Below are 18,169 nucleotides of genomic sequence, written 5' to 3' on the forward strand. Positions count from 1 at the left end.
TATGAATGATATGGCTATTCAGTTAAATTCAAAATTGAGATAAATATATAGTGACCAAAAGGCCAAGAGAACTTCTAATATTTTAGTAGTTAAATTACTTAGGACTCAGGCACAGATGGTGACATAAGACATAACAAGAAGGCAAACGTGGATATGCTCTTGTCTGATCCAGCATATTTAATGTCCCAACCCACAGATCACCAGGTGTTCCTCATCCCTAATATGTGTTCTGGTGATGGTATCCATGCTATGAAGGCAAGAGTATTGCTCCAAGAGCCAGGAAACTTGGTTCTGGTTCCAGTTCTAAAAAACCTTCTTTGGAACCTTGAGGAAGTGACTAAATTTCTGGATCTGGTTTCTTCCTTTTTCAAAAACATTAGCGGCACGGATGATTTCTAGACTCTTCCCATACTAACATTGTAGAATTCTATAAAACTTCCTGCTATCTCAGTAAGTTTACATGCTATGAGACATTGGACAAATTATTTAACATCTCCATGTTTTAATACATTATATTAATAACCACCTGGTTTGTAAAATAGTGAGGAATAAAGGTGGACATAGGTAGGATTACACCTTGTAAACCATGGAAGCTTTGTAAGTATTAACATTATTTTTCAATTGAGTTAGTAGTCGTTGGAAATTTCAATATTTGGCAGTTGTGAATTAACATTTGTCCAATATCAATAGCTTTTTAAAAGCTGAATGCTTCAAGCTATGGGTTGAGAGATAAAAGAAGCTTTCCTAATCCATCAAAAGATCAGTTCTCCCATGGTGTTTTGCATATATGTCATAAAATCAAATAAAACAAGCTTCAACTTGCCTTCACGATAGTGTGAAATGCTTAAGGTGTCACTTTTTTTTATTCAAATGAAAAAGTAAAGATAAAATACCGTTTTTAATATTCATTTTTTCCCTTTTAATAGATATAACGTTCATACTGGAAGCGTTTTGGCCTTTGGCGATAAAGGACCACGGATAGGTGTAATACTATGTTGAGGGAGGGGAGAGAAAGACTAGGAACTATCTTTTTAGCTCAGGGTGCAGGTAAGAAACTGTGGTTTAGGTTTTAGGATAAGATAATGTTTATGGTGATGGAGTAATTGATTAAGAAAAAATAAGAACCGAGCAAACACTTGACCACTTCCATGAGGACTAAAAGATACCAATTGTCTGGTCTACTCACTACTATCCTATCCTACTTCCAAAATTCCTTTGTTGTTTTGCTCAGCGCTTCCAGCTAATAACTGAGACAAAAGTGGAATTTCCGAATTTCCTAGGAAAGGGCCAAAAATATCGTCAGACAGGGAACAGGAAGCACAGAAATATCTCGCAGGAGAGCACCGATTGTTTAGAGATTGCTATCTCATGTTGGGAGCTGCTGCCGGAGCTGTCAGTACCACGCATCTACTGGCCCTCAGGCAGGTGTGTGTACTCCTGGGAAAATGCCTCGGAGGCACTGATTTGAACAAGATGTTGAGTAACGTTTTGGAGCCCTGTCATGACTTAGAATATCAACTCGGGATCTCCCAGCATAATAGTTCTCAAACATTTTACAGCAGAGAAATCTTTTCCCCCCCCAGTGACATCTCATCATGAGAAATTCATCTATAAAACAAATAAAAAAGAGATGCTCTGGTTGAAGGAAGCAGAGCCCCAGCTTCCTGCTGCTCAGCCTCCCTCACCCAACTTCTACTCAAGGCATTTCCATGAAGCCTCAGCTTGAAAGCTACTGACTTAGTAGGTCTCCTGTTGAAAGGTCTCTGAAGAGATTTCCCCCCCATGATGTAATACATTTCTACAAACACCAGCAGCACCTTTGACTTCCCGTCATCCTTGTTGTCCAAACATATGGCAAGTCATCTTGATAGAATCTGTGAAATGACTCCAGTTTCTGTTCTCTCCTTTCCAGACCATGGCCACCATCCAAATCCAGGCCTCTCTGTCTCTCCCGTACAATTTAAGCTGAGAAGACTGGATGAGTAAAGACAAAAGACAGGATTTCTCCTAGAAATGCACATAGTCTCAGGTGGTAGGACTGGATAACAGGGAGCCATTGAAGATTTTAGAACAGAAAAGAAACTCAATGAGAATTGTGTTTCATCAGCATTAATCTGAAAACAGGCTATTGGATGGATTGGGCAGTAGGCAGCAGAGAGCCGGAATCAGAATCACCTATGTCGTGCATTGGTAATTGTCTTCAGTCTTAAACAGTCAACTCAGATGCCACATCGCCCATGAAGTCAAATGTGAACGTCACATCAGGAGTGAACGTCCCTTGTAAACCCTCTAAAAGTTTTTATAACATATCAATTTAATGGTTTTACACTATTAGTGTACTTGTTTTACCTCTTTGACTGTGTTTTATTCATATTTGTAGAATACATGGCACTTGCTTTAAAAAAGGTAGTAAAATAGGAGAATTTTTAAAATAAGAGACTATATTGATACTGATCAGTCAATCAGTCAAATGTTCCGGGGACCTATTTTCCATATTTCAAAATATCTAATTAAAATTAATTGTGACATACTCATAAAAAAGTGTACAACAAAAATGGAATGCTAAACTTTTTGTTTGTTTTTGCTTTGCCTGAAGTTCACACGGAGTGATAACACTGATTATATTATTTTACCAGAAGCTCCCTTTTGCAGTTATAAATTACGTTGCCTCACTCAAAACTGAGTAATTGCTTAACACATTTTACTTGGTAGGTGTCATGGACTCATTTATGCTCCCCCTACCCGATTCATAAGTTGAAGCTTTAATGCCCAGTGTGACTGTATTTGGAGACAGGGCCTATAAGGAGGTAACAAATGCTAAGTGATGTCATAAGGGTAACACTTATTCTCATAGAACTGGTATCTTTATAAAAGAAACACCAGAGAGCTCTCTCCCTCTCTACACGTGCACAGAAGAAAGACTATGTGACAACTCAGAGAGAAGATGGCTGTCTATAAGCCAGGAGGAGCGCACTTACCAGAAACCAACCCCAAGAGTACCTTGATCTTTGGCTTTTAGACTCCAGAAGTTAGAAAATAAATTTCTGTTGTTTTAGCCTCCTAGCTTGTGGCATTTTGTTATGGCTGGCCAAGCAAACTAACATAGTAGGCAAAATACTGGAGGCTTGAGGAATAGGAGAAATATTAGAGATTATTGGGCATGAAAACTTGGGGGACCACTACTGTAATACATTAACCCATTCGCAATTCACAATGGGCTTTACAAGTGACTACAGCTACCACAGCCAATCTCCAGCCAGAAGGGCAGAGACTACCTGGGTCCGATCCACATGGAATTGTCCGTGGCTTGTGTGGTGCCTCTTGGCACTGGGCCCTTAATCATTATGCACCCATTGAATAAATCATTTATTACCAATGCACGACGTAGGTACCTTGACATGTTGCTTGGAGATTTCTAAGAAAGGAGTTAAGAGCCTGTTTCTTTTAGGTCTGATTAAACCCTTTTGGTCGCCTAACTCCCTTTTTTATATTGTCCCTTATAGAGAAATTAAAAAAAAAACTGTGTCTAAATATTCACTAAGTTTTCCTATGACTGACATACTTTGTCTAATCATTACCCCTGAGATCCTGCTTTTACTACATTCAAGTTTTTTCCTTATCCTTTTATCAAGTTCTTGTAAGTAGTAGATCCCTAGAGCAAACTCAGGATTCCACTGACATGACTAATGCTTAGCACTAAATTAAACGTTCTTTACAGACTCTACTATTAAGACTACTCTGGTGTTCCTGGGTCATACTGAAGTCCCTTGTTAGCTGAGCTGTTCTAAGGCATTCTGACATTGAAAACCATAGATCACTGAGAGTCATTATAAGATAAAGATTAAGAACTGGGAGCCAAAAAAAAGAACTGGGAGCCAGATTTTCTGAACCATGACCCCTTGGGTAAGGTACTCAATGTCTATATGACTCAGTTTCCTCATCTATAAAATGGTGCTAACAGAAGTGCCTTCCTCATCATGTTATAAGGAATAATTGGAAAAACAATATACATACAGTTGTTAGGACAATTCCTAGGATATAGCAAGTGCTGATAGACGGCTTAGGAATTAAAGCTAAAAGGATCTTGAAAATCAGTCCAGTTAGCTATCCTGAGTGGGCTCAAGGACAGCTGTCCTTTAAGGCTGTTATAAAATGGCAAGGGGCCCCCTCAGGGCTGAGGCTGCATCAAGGACGCCAAGAGTCAGGAGGAGCCACACACCTTGACTTCAGAGCACGTTGCTATGGATCTTAATTCATCTAAAAATGTAATAGTTGGAGGACAAGCCTGTGCAATCTTCATTGTGGGGAACTAGCTCCTCCATATCTCTTCACATTATCTTTCTAGTCTAGGACACAGACCTCACTCCTCACTCCCTGAAGATACATAATCCTGAATTAGAAAGACTTCCTTGTTAGCAAGAGAAACATTACGCAATCCTGCCCTTTCCTGAACAGTCTGAGCAGCACCTATTTTCAAGCAGATTCCACATAATAAATTCTTCCCCTGCCTCCCCTCCCCTCAAGGACACACAGTCTCAGACATCCTACTTCTAAGCTATGGGTGCTGGGAAGGAGGTGGAAGTAGGAAAGCTTCCCTATCATTTCATGTTTTCCTTAAAAAACCCTTCCTGAGCACGTACTATGAGCAGGCCAGGAAGTGACATCACCTTCTTGGCTCCTTCAAATGCCTTGAAGCAGCAGATTGCCTTGAAGCTTTTCATTTTTTTTTATTTTTCATTCTAAAGTGTAACTTTTCAGGCTAGGGATGAGTACCTAGGCAGGCCTGTGAGACCGCTCACTAGCCTCCCATAGCCATGATTTGGTTTTATATTTTAGGCCTCCCTGTAATTACAGTATATCAAACAAGCTTCCCTTTTCTGGAATCTCATTTTCCCTTAAGTTCATTAAAATTCAAGCCCAGTTGCATTTTAGAGGCTAGTGTTTCTCATACTTTAATGTACATACGAACAACCTGGGGGTCTGGTGAATGCAGATTCTGACTCGGGCATGGAACCTGAGAGTCTGCATCTCTAACGCATGCCCTGTGGTGCTCATGCTGCCCTCCTTGGGACACACACGGAGTCACCACGATTTAGACCCCCTTCCAGGTAGCTAGTAACAATCAGAGTGTTCACACACCAGGGCAGGTTCCTTCACACCCTGACAATTCTGGCTTCCAAAAGGTCCTTGAAAATATTTGCTTCCAAATGTTGCGTTCTGCGCAATCTAGAGCAGATGATCAAATTAGGCTTCCACTTCACCTTCTCATGAAGACTCTCTTGACAACTGTATTGTGTATACTATAATGCAGTGATTTTAGTTGATGTTTATAATGAATCAATAATCTGTGACTGGCGTTCCCGTCCTTTTGCACTGAGTGAAAATGCATTCTTCTATCTGGACCCTCTGACACATGCCACTTAGCTCTTATGAGACACATGGACACGAGCCTCCTGCCAATAGCTCTCCATGTCCTTCACCTCTTCCATTGTCATCCTTCCTGTTTCTCTGGGTGGAACTTCATGTTTAGGGACATCCTGAAGGGTCCTGATAAGGCAAGTGGCAGCGCCCAAACTCCTGGTGTGGGAGACCACTGACATTCACTGGGTTCACAGGTGTCCGCAGCTCATGCAGTCTGGGAAGCCTCCGTGGTGTGTCACCTTGGAAAGGCTCATGTTTATGGTTGGGTCAGTGCTGTGACCTGCAAACCACCTCCAGCTCTGCACCTGGAGTTGTGAGCAAGCAGGAAAAAGGACTCCATTAAAGTGTCATCACCCTACCCCCTCCACCAGATCAGGACCCTGTATTTTCCTCAGGCTCTGGACTCCTACATCTTTGGGTTCTAACTGGGACAGCAGTTGTGACTCTGAATGATTCTGTTCCTTAAGCCAGCATCCCTTTAATTAGTATAAATTTTGATCAATTTATTAGACAATTATAGAACTTTTACTAGAAGTAGCCTTGCTTTTTTTTTTTTTTTTGTCGTTTGTTTGTTCTTTTTAGTCTGTAGCATTTGAGGACCTGGGAGGTAAAGGGACTTGCCAAGGTTCCTTTAACCAACTGGTAAAGGTGGTCTAGTTGTCAGTGGCACAGCCAAGAACCAGAATAGTTAGTTCCAGACTCACAGTCCAGTGCTTGTCCCTCTTCATTCAATTCTATGAGACTCTCCTACTGATAAACCAACTTAAGGATAAATAGAAACAATAAAGAGTAAAGTCAATAATAGCACATTAGAAGGATACAATTTTCTCTTAAAAAAACTATATATGTATGTATATATATATGTATATACATGTATATATATATATATATATGTATATACATGTATATATATATATATATATATATATATATATATATATATATATATACACACACACATATACTCGTGTGTGTGTTCTAAAGCTCAGGATGATTAAGTCCATTGAAACAATTTGAAAGAACATAAGGCTGGAAGTCAGAACACTCTGTTCCTGGCATTGCTTGCTAATAAGTTTTGTGTCCCTGAGTGAAGGACATCAACCCCCTCCTGAGACTCTGTTTCCTCACCTACAAAATCAGAAGGTTGAATCTCTAAAATCCCTTTCTAGATCCAACATTCTACAATCCCTTTGATTTTACAGTTCACACTTGAAGTTATCATAGAGTTATACATCCAACAATAACCATCTGCAGGGTCTGCATTCACAGAGGTCCCCTTTATGCTGAATTCTGTGCTTCAGCAGAGGCTTCAGGGCTTGTCTCTTATGAATGGAATTTCAGGGTGTCTACTGGCATTGATAATGACAGACAACAATTTCAAGGGAACAAAGCAGAATGAGGCAATTATTCACACACTGCAAAGAAACACTGGCCCATCTCCAGGCATTCAGACTCTGTTCAACCTCCAAACAACAGGCATTTAACACCACACCTGTGACCTGGAGATTGACAAAATCACCGATGACGGAAACACTGTGCTGCTCCCAGGACTCATGTCATATCAGCAGGAAGGGAATTTCCACTTAGGACTCTCTTAGCTTGTCAAATTGTGTCACTGGTGGTCAAGGGGAAACATACACATGGTGGCTTTGAAGCTTGAAAGGCACGGTGGAATAACTCTGCTCTGCAAGAAGAGGTCAGTCACAATTTTCAGCTCGAGACCCTGAATATATGTGCTCTGGCTTTTGCCGTGATTCTAGATGGTTCTACAGCCCTAGCATCCCACGGTATGAGGCTCGCTAGACATTTCTCTTGCCTTCTGCCAGTGTCTATTTTCTGCAATCCTTTGGGCTGATATTTGGCTTCACAGAACTGCTTAGTTCAGTATGCCACGCTGCAGTTCATTTTGTAAATAGACAAACAGTATTGCATGTAACAGTCACGACTGAGGTGAGTCTTGGTGGAAACATTTTTAATCTCCCTGATTTCCTTTAAAGTAATCACGCCACTCTATCTCATGGAGGGCATAATTTCAAAATAAATATTAATACACAAAATCGGCCCTATGCTCAAGGGTCCTTTTAGCTATGGTATACAACATGGTTTACTGGTCTAGTCTGCAAGACTTGTGCTAATGCGGCTGTTAATGTCATGGAGTTTCTCCAGCTCATCAGTTCTCATGCAATCATAAACGTAGATACTTCACTCCAGTACGGGAAACACACTCTAACTTCCACCAAATTATAACACACAAACTAAGAATGTCTTGGAAGTGAAAAGAGGATCATATTATTCAAAGTACATCTGACCACCCCTCCTTTTTTTTTTTTAAACAGGATTTGTTTCTTTATGTATTTTTTTTTTCTTTATGCAGGATTTGGGCTTGTATATGGACATTTTCCCACTACCATTCAGCCTTGGAATGCTGTTTTCCCCAAGTTTCTCATGATAAAAAGACTCAGATTCAGAGTCGAACTGCTGGCAGCTGAATTTCATTAAGACTTTGATGGGAAACTTAAGTTGGAATTACAAACATCTGTGGTTAAACTTCCCTTTAGTAAACCATTTCCCAGAATTTAACTTTACCACACTAGGAGCAAAAACGAGAAACAGTTAAAAAAAAAAAAAAAAAAAGAATTCTGCTCTTTGGCAAATGCTGGAGTAGATATTTAAATATTCTTCTATGTGGAAGAACTAGCAGATGTATTTGTTTTAGAAAAAACAAATAAGTAATTCTATGGAAATGCTAAGTTTTGGAACTCAAAGCATGTACTGGCAATCTGATTTTAATGATTTCTAATTGATCAAATGTCTTCAAATTATGTCTCACCATCATTATACTTACATGGTTACTGTGAGCATGGAAAAACCCTACAGGAGAGGAGTGTTTTGGGCATTATATACGTCAAGAAACTGACAAGTCAGATTTGAAAATTTAATTGTGAGAAAAAAAAGGTTATAGTTTTTGTCATATCAAAGATGCTGTTTTTTGTTTGTTTGTTTGTTTAGCTTTTTTGGGATTTAGAAAAACTCATTTCTCTTAAATGCTCAGGTCATCCTATTGCTGGGGAAAGGCTATGTTTAGGGATACAATGATTACATACCATTAGGGATATGGTGATTATAAAAAATAAACTACAGTCTCCTTCTTCTCCAATGTTGGATAATCAGCAAATTTATAAACACATTTGGAAGTAATTGAATTTATAAAATAAGTAAAAATTTGGATTAAATAGACTGATATTACAAATCGTAACTATCGTGTTTCCCCCAAAATAAGACTGGATCTTACGTTAACTTTTGCTCCAAAAGATGCATTAGGGCTTATGTTCAGGGGATGGCGTCCTGAAAAATCGTGCTGGGGCTTATTTTCCGGTTAGGTCTTATTTTCGGGCAAACACGGTAGCAGATACACAAAAACAGTGGAAGAAAAAGAGAGAGGAGGGAAGGACAGAAGAGAAAGAACTGAGGGCAGATTTTGAGATAGGCAGCTTATATATACATTATTTTCACTTAAGTTTCACAACAATCTTGCAAGGCAAATTCATTTCTGTTCATTTTACAGTCAAACAAATGGAGCCTCTGAAAGATGATCAAATTTGGTCAAAGTCAAACAGCTAGAAAGCAGTAGAGCTGGATTCATGGCACATCTGTCTGGCTAGATGCCCACATTGTGCCTTTGAAGAAAGGCGAATTTCAAATGTTGTAAAGCAGAGACTGCAAATAAATAGCTCTTGGGCTAAATCGGGCCATCAGATATACTTCCCAAAGGGTATTTTAAAAAAATCGAGTCAGCAATTTCACTTAAGAATCCAGATTCTGTCTTCTCATGAAAAAAAAGAAGACCTGGCAACATGGAGAGGTGGCTGTCCTTCTGGAAGGAAGACGCAGCTCTTCCTCTCCTGTTGCTTTGGCCCCATCACTCACAGGATGCGTTCCTTTCACTGCCCAGTTATTTTTTGCTTGGCTTTTATAAGAATCTGAAATTTCAAACTTTCTCTGTGCCATGTGATCAACAATTCCACTTCTAGGTATATACACAAAAGAACTAAAAGCAGGGACTCCAACAGCTATGTGTACACCGATGTTCAGAGCAGCACGATTTATAGCAGCCAAAAGATGGAAATAACGCAAATGTCCATTGACAGATGACTGGATAAACAAAATGTGATGTATACAGACAAATATTATTCATCCTTAAAAAGAAATGAAATTTGGACACATGCTCAAACATGGATGAATCTTAAAGACAGTATGCTAAGTAAAATAAGGCACAAAAAGACAAATATTGTAGATTCCACCTATAATATGAGGTACCTAGAGTAGTCAAATTCATAGAAACAGAAAGTGGACTGGTGGTTGCCAGGACCTGGGAGAACGAGGTAATGGGAAGTTATTATTTAATGGGTATTGCGTTTCGGATTGGGAAGATGAAAAAGATTGGGAGATAGACGATGGTGATGGCTGCATAACAATGAATATATGTAATGCCACTTAAAAATGGTTACAATGGTAAATTTTATGTTTTACCACAATTAAAAAAAGTCCTTTTGGTTAAGTCAGAGAACTCTGGAATTACAGCAAATGGTATTCTTTATTTTCCAGCAATTTTTTAATATATTCTGTAAGACACTCCACGTATTTGCTATCAGTGGTTCTGTTTTGAATTCTCTATTTATTAGTTTAAATCAGGAGCTTCTGATGTAGACCGTAACATCATGTAGAGGAAACACACTAGAACATGGTTATAAAAGGGAAATAGGATACAAGAAAACACTATAGGTAAAAATAAATAAATAAATAAATAAAAATAAAGAATTCTATCAGGGAGACCCAGTGATAGGCTGGAAAAAGAGAATGGAATTTGAAGACTTTGGGTAAGGTGATTACCACCTCCATCAATTTGCTCATCTGTAAAATGGGTATAATTTTCACTATTGAGTATTAAATAAGATGATACATGTAGGTTCATGAGATATAGTGGAAGTCAGTAAATGTTAATTATTTTCTCTTCTATTTGCGTAGTAGTAGTTTAAAAAGTAATTAATAGACTGGACAGGAAGGGAAGCTATATCAATTCTTTGGTAATCCTAAGATTTTATGCAACTCATCTAGCAAGTGTTGCATGGCATTTTATATATCTTCATTTTACTTAATTCCCAAAACTGACAAAAAATTATGCCTATAGATAGTTCTATTTATCTAACTACTTTTTTCGAGATACTCCTGCACAGTCGAATTACTTTCACAAACTCCTTCGTGGCTATGCCACTTACCAGGTAGTGTGCTGGGTCAAATGCTTTGTGCCTCAGTTTCCAGGTTTGCAAAATGAAAAAATAACTATATCCTATTGAGTTGTCATGAGGGGTTAAAGGAAATTACTCATGGAAAGTGCTTAGATCAGTGTCTGGCATGTGGTAAATACTCAATGAGTGTTAAGCTTTAAGTCATGCTGTTATTATCACTACTACTACTACTATATTCCGGTCCTTCTAAAATAATGTTTCCAGGAAACTTCTTTGATGTTTGGTGAGTAGGTGAGTGTGCCCTACTGGTCTGGCTCAAGAGTAATATTTTTTCCACATTATCTCTATGGCACTTAGTTTATAGCTACTCTTAGAGAACATCGATTCATTCTGATTTGTGTATACAGTTTTCTTTCTTAGATTGCTTAGATGCCTTGAGGGTAGGGATGTGACTCTGCCTACTTTCTGTCTCTCCTGGCACCTACTTTATTGCTTTCTACGTGGTAAGGCTCCAAACCTGCTCATTGGATGAATATTAAGTGAATGAAATAATGATTGCATGCAAGGGTTCAGATGACCTAATTACTCTGTTGAACAGCAGTATAGAATGCTGACCCAGGCCAGTGACTGGAGGTCTTAGTGTGATTCTACAGGGCTTTTCTTTCAAAGTCAGGGGCCAAGATAAGGAAAGGAAAGCAGATAGTGGAAGAGATACATAAACTGTCTTTCAATAAACATGCTGCAGTCCTTTAAGTGGCCGGGAGCCTAACTATGTGCTGGAGCATGGCATCGCATGTCAACAGTAAAAAGAATCTACAGGAAACATCCCTCAGAGCTAGTCTAGCTCATAGTGCTTTTTCTAAGCAAGTGCGAGTGTCCAGTGGGGGTGGGGTGGGAGGTGGGTACCTTGGCTCATTTGGCTCGTGGGGCACTGATTTTCTCGGATGCAAGCCAACAACAATAATACTAGCAACACCCAGTCAGGTTACCAGGAGATAAATTCCAGGGAATTTTTCTCTGGAAGTTTGGTCAATATTGTCAATTACGTCCTTTCTTTTCTCAATTTCCCACCAGAGGCAGTAACAGCACTGTGGCCCTCCACTTGCCCCCACAAGCTTGCCCTTCCAGCTGAGCACCCCCACTCTCCTTCTGAGCCTTGGTGTGGCTTCTTTCCAGCCCTGCAGGGTCAACTTCTAACCTAGTGCTGTTCTTGACCTTGTTTAACTCCTGCTTCTTTTTGATGGGCCAGAATGTAACTCCTCCCAAGGACACTCTGATACCTTCTCCTTGGGGACTGTTCCCACCGGCATTGCTGCACCCCTCCAGTTCTTTTATACATACATACGGTCCAGAAGACTTTTATCTACTTTTGTTGCTATAGTGATCATGACAAAATAAAGACTTTCCTTAAATGGGAAGTATCATTTGACTAAATATACTTTTTGAAACGGCGCAGTCTCCCCTTTACCCACCCCCACCAACGGAGAATCACTGCTCTCACCACAAACTCAGCAAAAACAGACTCATTACATTGCTCGTACGTATAAAAGCAGGAGGTGGGAACATCCTCCCAGTAAGTAGAGTTACCCATGGGGGCTCCTCCTTTCAAATTCTTTGCATCCTGACAGGACCTGGGGTGTGTTTTAGAAGGAAAGGAGGGGCCTTCCTTCTTGGTCAGCCAGTGCTCTCCAACCTTTTATTCGGTGCATATTTCATATATTTGCTTCCCTAACTCACACTGTGCCCCAGAATGTGCTGGAATCCCTGTCACAGACTGAGAATCCAGGGGTGCAGAGGATACAAGCCCTGCTATTGAGGCGCTTTCGAGCCTTAGACAGGCCTTCAGCCAAGCGCCTCCCACTGCTGCATGCTTGCCTTAATACTTCCCTTCCTTCCCTTTGAAGGAGAATTGAAGAATAACCATTCATATAAATCCAACGCAAATAAAGTGAATGTATTTTTAGAATAGCCTCCCATCCGCCTCTCCAGCCTCCCATGAATAACGTATTATATGTATCTGTGTTTTCTTTCTCTCTATACAACTATAAATACAATCCCCTGAACCAATTCACTAGAGTGGTTGTACCATGTTGTTAAATCTCCAGAATGTATTTGGTTTAAGGCCTCCTTACTGGCTATAAAGAGCATGGGAAACCCAAAGGTGGGGACACTGGGACCGCTGTGGGACTGAAGGCTAACTGGAGACATTATGTGAAACTATGCAGTGGGAACATAATTATCCCAATCCTACCCTTTTCTACATCATATACTTTGACCCTGCTGGAATGACTAATAGCTTCTTTCTGTTTCTCTAAACCAAAGGCTTCAATTCGCATTCTGAACCCATGAGACTCTGACAGTGTTGTAAATTTAACTCACTATAGGACATTCTTTCTAGCTGGAAGGATATAGACAAACAAAGATATAGCAATAGTAAGTAAAAAAAATAGCACCATGAAAATAAAGTTCTGAGAAATATCCCTAAATGAGGAAATTTATTTCGATCTAATCATCCATGTATTTTATAATAATAACAAGTTAGGATGTATAAAGCATTTATACTGTGTCAGGCATTGTGTTAAACACTCTATGTTTTATCTAATTTCATCACAATAACTGACCGAAATATGAAGTCATCATGAATAACTTCTCTAAGTCTCAGTTTATCTGCAACCTGTGCATCTGTAATTTGCCCAAGGTAAAGGGCAGGTAAGTTGAAATGTGAACTTGGGATCGTCAGTCTGCAAAGCCTGCAAGTAAACACTTCGCTGTGCTGCCTTCCTATTATTTCACTGAATATATTGGCATATAAGAAATTTCTCAGGGTCTTCACAATACATTTAAAACTTCCTGAAACTAATTATTTTCTTACATTTTGTGGGGTAACAGTTACAGTAAATTGTGTGTGCCTATCTCGTTAGAATTAGCAGATAAAAATACAGGGTGCCCAGATAAATTTGAATTTTAGATAAGCAATGAATACTTTTTTAGTTTAAATATGTCTCATGCAATATTTGAGACACAATCAAAACTTTGTTTGTTATTTCTCTGAAATTCAAATGTCATTGAGCATCTTGTGTTTTTTCTGGCAACACTACCCTAAGTCAAGCACTTCATTCAGGGACTTTCCATACTCAGAACAACAGGTGGACATCATGGTTCTCGGTGCGGAGTCTCTCCCGGCCCCATGTCTGAGTGCAAAGGTGACCAGAAGCCTTGTCCCTTTTCTCTTAGAGGTTACATTTTGCACCACAGTGGGAAGTTGGTATGCTCTGGCCCTACCCATCCTCCCCCCTTTTTGGTGTGTGGGGAGGCTCACTCCTAGAAAGGGTCATCTTCATGCACTTTATTTTATCAGGAATATTTAATAACTCTAGTTACACTAACAATTAGTAGAATTAATAGCACTAATCCAGACTTCCGTGCTATTCGAAATGGTGTCAATCCACATCACTGCTTTGGTTCTATAGTTGCTATAACCACCGCTATAAGAGGTGTGTGTGTGTGTGTGTTGTTAGGTTAATTGCTCCTTCCTTTCCCATGAACTTAGGTGACTTCATTTTCCTCCTACTTAGCATCTCCCACGGCCAGGACACGCTCTTGTCTGTCTCGCCTCAGGAGCTCTTACATCACTTACTTTGGATTCATCCTCTTTTACCCAGTCTCTACTCTTTTTTTATGCTTGCAATATAAAAGCTACTGTAAGGTATTCAAACAGCAGCTCTTATAATAAATGTCATCAGTATATCCCAATCATTTTTACTTCTGGAATGGGGCTTGATTTTCATTGTATTGTAATTCTTGTTTCTGGACTATAATGGCTCCTGCCTATTTACGGTATCTGTTCTGCAGTTTCCTAAGAGCTTCTTTAGTGCCCCAGCACCCTTCCCCACCCCCTCACCCTCCCCTGTTAGAGAGGTCCTCCTATTTAATTTGTGACAAAAGGACTGGTCCTTCAGTATTGTTCCCACTGTCCTACCATCACAGAGGAACAGGAAACCAGTGACAGGGCACAAGCATTAAGTGCTATGGCTTGACCAAAATGACTCTACTGAGATGTACAAGTGGCAAAAAGTCATAGAGGTGCCACTGGAGCCCCAGGTGACAGTCTAGCAGACTGACTCAGAGCCCGGAGGACACAGGCACTTTTGCCAGTTTGAACAGTAACATGTTCCAAAGCCTCAACTCTCAACTCACACAGCATCCACATCCAACTTACAAAGTAAAACTCTTTATTTCAAGTTTCTGAACTGACCTGATCCAGGTGAAACTCAACGTGGATGGGGGGAGGGAAAGAAGAGGGGAGAGAAAGGGACACGAGTGTGACACACACAGCCCGCGGGGTCCAGGTGCCCCAGCAGGGTGACAATGGCAGGGACACGGTACCTCTGCAGTAGGTGGCAGCCTTCTGGGAGCCACGCGGGGCTCGCTGGTCTCAGACGGGTCTTGTCTGCCAACCGCTGAGCTTCCTTCAATGTCAGAAGGAAAAGTGTCGTTGTCCCCGGACGCCACACGGGTGCAGGCAGCGCTCCAGAGGAGCCACAGAGGCAGGACCCAGCACCAGGCTGAGCTCAAAGCCATCTCTCCGCGGACATCCAGCAGGGCTCTTCCAGGGGCTCGGCAACTGTTTTTCCTCCTCCGGGCCCCCTGCCGTGGTGCGGCGGTGCCTCGCTTACTTTACCTTCTCTGCGTCTGCAGTATCCAGATGTAGGAACTCCAGGCAGCCCAAGGAGCAACTTAGTACAAAAAGGGAGAGTGAAAGACTAAGTGAGAATCTCTCTCTCTCTCCTCTCTCCTCTCTCTCTCTCCCTCTCCCTCCCTCCTCTCGGTTTGCCTCTTCCTCCCTCCCTCCCCCACTCCTCTCTCTCCTCCCCAGAGGCTCTGGCTGAAGAACATACAGATGCATGGGGCTTAAAGCTAAGCATCAAAAGGCAGACTGAATCGGGCGAGCCCCACCAACACCAGTCACCTCCTGTCCCTGGCACTCGGGACTGAGGGCCGTGCTGTCCTGGCTTCCTTCCCACACTCGTTCACACCGCTCCCTTTTTACCTTCCAGTTCCAGGCCCTCCCACTCGAAGCTGGCCTTTCAGACACCAAGGTCAGGCTTTCCCTTGAGGCTGCCCCTCCCCCTCTCAGTTTGGAGCCCCTCCAAGGAACCCAGATGAATATTCAGCTTTTGTGATTGCTTCCTCACATCTCTTATTTATTTAGCCAAGGTGCCGGATGTCTTATCTATATAGATCTTTTACGTGGCCCCTGCTAGTTTGCAGGAAAGTGGGTGGAAAAGGGATTCCGGGGGCAGAAGCCAGAGGTACATGATCTCAGATGGCAGAGGGGAAGGAGAAACCCACTTTCTTGAGCAAGGTTTCTCATTTTTTAGAGATGAATTGCTGCACACTTTGTGCTAATATCTTCTCTTGAGACAGACTAGCTACCCGTCTTCCTCCTGACAATCCTCAACCAGAGGGCTTGGGAGAATATCTTTCACTGCAGTGCTGGAAAAATTACTTCATTACTCAAATGCATGAACTTTTATTTACAAAGAACATCTTGTTTTCGTCCTAAAGAAGTGCTTTGTAAGGGGCGGGCAACAAGGCTTGCAGTGTATGAGCCTGTCAAATATACTGCCCACAGCCTCGGCCCCTTCCTCTTGGCTTGTAATCTCATGCCTCCTACATCTGTCTGAGTCCTGTAACCTTCCCAAGACTTTGGGGAGAAACTGGGCTACAATTATGCCAGGGTACCCCTGTGGATGGATGGGTCAGTGGCCACTACAGCTGATAAGTACCTGTGCTTACATTGGCTTCATAAGGGCTTAAACATTCCCACAAGACCGAAACATGGCTTAAAAAAGATTCAATGAAAGAACCATAAAATAGCCCCCAAGTGAGTGTCTAGGTGTTTGAAATCACCCACAATTATGCAATAAAATATTCTCATAAAACCTAATCGTTAGCTCTATCTAATTAAAAATGAAACTTTTATTTTGTACCAACCATATGTCAGCTACTTTGCATGTGTTATTTGTCTCACAGAATTCCTACAAAATAAGACCATTCCTTTTTACAGAAGAAGAAAGGGAAGTTCCGAGAGACTAGGACGTTAGCTCAACATCACACAGCTGGGAGAAAGCTGAGTTGAGGTTTGAACACTGGCCTCACCCATTCCCAAACTATCTTTCACATTTATACTACTTGAAGCTCATGAAACAAAGGCCATGAATTCAGAGGGAGGAGAGATGGCACTCCCATTTTTTAATACCTTCTATGTGACCCCAAATTTGCATAAATTACCTCATTTAATTTCATCTTCACTGTAACCCCATGATATAGGTATTGTTATACACATTTGGTAAGTGGTAAAAGTATTACTAGCCCCAGGTACATTTAATGCTAAGGTCACTAGTTTTAAATGATAAAATGGAATGATACAAAAGTGCAAAAACTGGAAGAAGCAAAAAGTTTTCATATATCCTAAATGTTTGTAATGTTTTTGTTATAAGGTATAAAAATAATATTGCAATGAACCAGTAAGCTAAATTATGATCATTTTATTCCATATGGTTATTTCACTAAATTAAGTTAAAGAACTTAAAAGTATATGTTTGGTTTGTCTGTGTCAATGTAAGAAATGTCGAAACCTATAGAGAATTTTCATGAGTTTCTTTGAGACATATTGACAATTGCTTGGAAGCCAAATATCAATGGACTGAGAAAATGGTGCGGAGAATGGCAGTTTTGCTGCTTATTTTATACACTAGAATCAAAGGAAGAGGCATAAGAAGGATTACATGGAATCCATTGGTAGTAGATTAAGGGGGTTGGAGAAAGCAAAGCGGGGAAATCTCTGGGACTGGATAAAAAGCAGATCAGAGAGATAAATACTGCTTTTACATTGGTGGGTACAGGATAGTTAATAATTAACATTTACTGCAAATAGAGATGGTTTTCGAGGAACAAGATAACAATGAGGGTGCTGTGGTCTAACCTCTCGTGTGATAGGTGTCCCCTGAGGGGCTCTGGAAAAAAGGAGATTACTCTGGCATTTCAAAGGTATGTTATCTTAGATGTAAAAAGACAATAGATGGACACATTTAAGGTTATGATTGACCTTTGTCAAGGAAACTACAGGCCTGGGATGTGACTACCCGCCATGACCCGCTTTTAGTTAGGAATTTTTGTGTTCAGACCATCTTACCTTTCGTCTCTGCGTTTGTAAGGCCCACCATGGTGGCCTGAACTTGTCAAGTTTAGTATATCACTCCTTTTTCATCCTCAGTTGGTTCTTTGAGAAACTCATGTTGGGAGACAAGATGGCCAGACTCTGAAAAGGGAAAATCATGCTCAGTTATCCTGTCCCACTCTCCCTTTAAAAGAACTTTAAGTAATAATAATGATAACAATAATAATCAATGTATACATCATATTCTGACTTCAGATACAGACCTCTTCAGTACTCAAAAACTGTTCACGCTGTTCACATTTGTTTTCTGAAAGATTAG

General features: G+C 40.7%; 1 protein-coding gene across 5 annotated transcripts in view; it reads right to left on the reverse strand.

The window, feature by feature from the left end:
• LAMA4 (laminin subunit alpha 4) overlaps positions 1 to 15,735 on the reverse strand; it is a 129,131-nt gene extending 113,396 nt beyond the window's left edge. For 3 of the 5 annotated variants that reach the window (XM_033103107.1, XM_033103103.1, XM_033103106.1), the window contains exons 1-2: positions 15,566 to 15,674; positions 15,054 to 15,403 (exon numbers count right to left, since the gene is read on the reverse strand). In XM_033103107.1, coding sequence (XP_032958998.1) covers positions 15,054 to 15,248 — 195 coding nt within the window. In that variant the 5' untranslated portion in view covers positions 15,249 to 15,403; positions 15,566 to 15,674. The other 2 variants (XM_033103105.1, XM_033103104.1) reach the window with 2 other exon arrangements.
• Between the last annotated feature and the right edge of the window lie 2,434 nt (positions 15,736 to 18,169).

Source organism: Rhinolophus ferrumequinum, chromosome 3 (assembly GCF_004115265.2).
Source record: "Rhinolophus ferrumequinum isolate MPI-CBG mRhiFer1 chromosome 3, mRhiFer1_v1.p, whole genome shotgun sequence".
In the NCBI taxonomy this organism is placed as follows: domain Eukaryota; kingdom Metazoa; phylum Chordata; class Mammalia; order Chiroptera; family Rhinolophidae; genus Rhinolophus; species Rhinolophus ferrumequinum.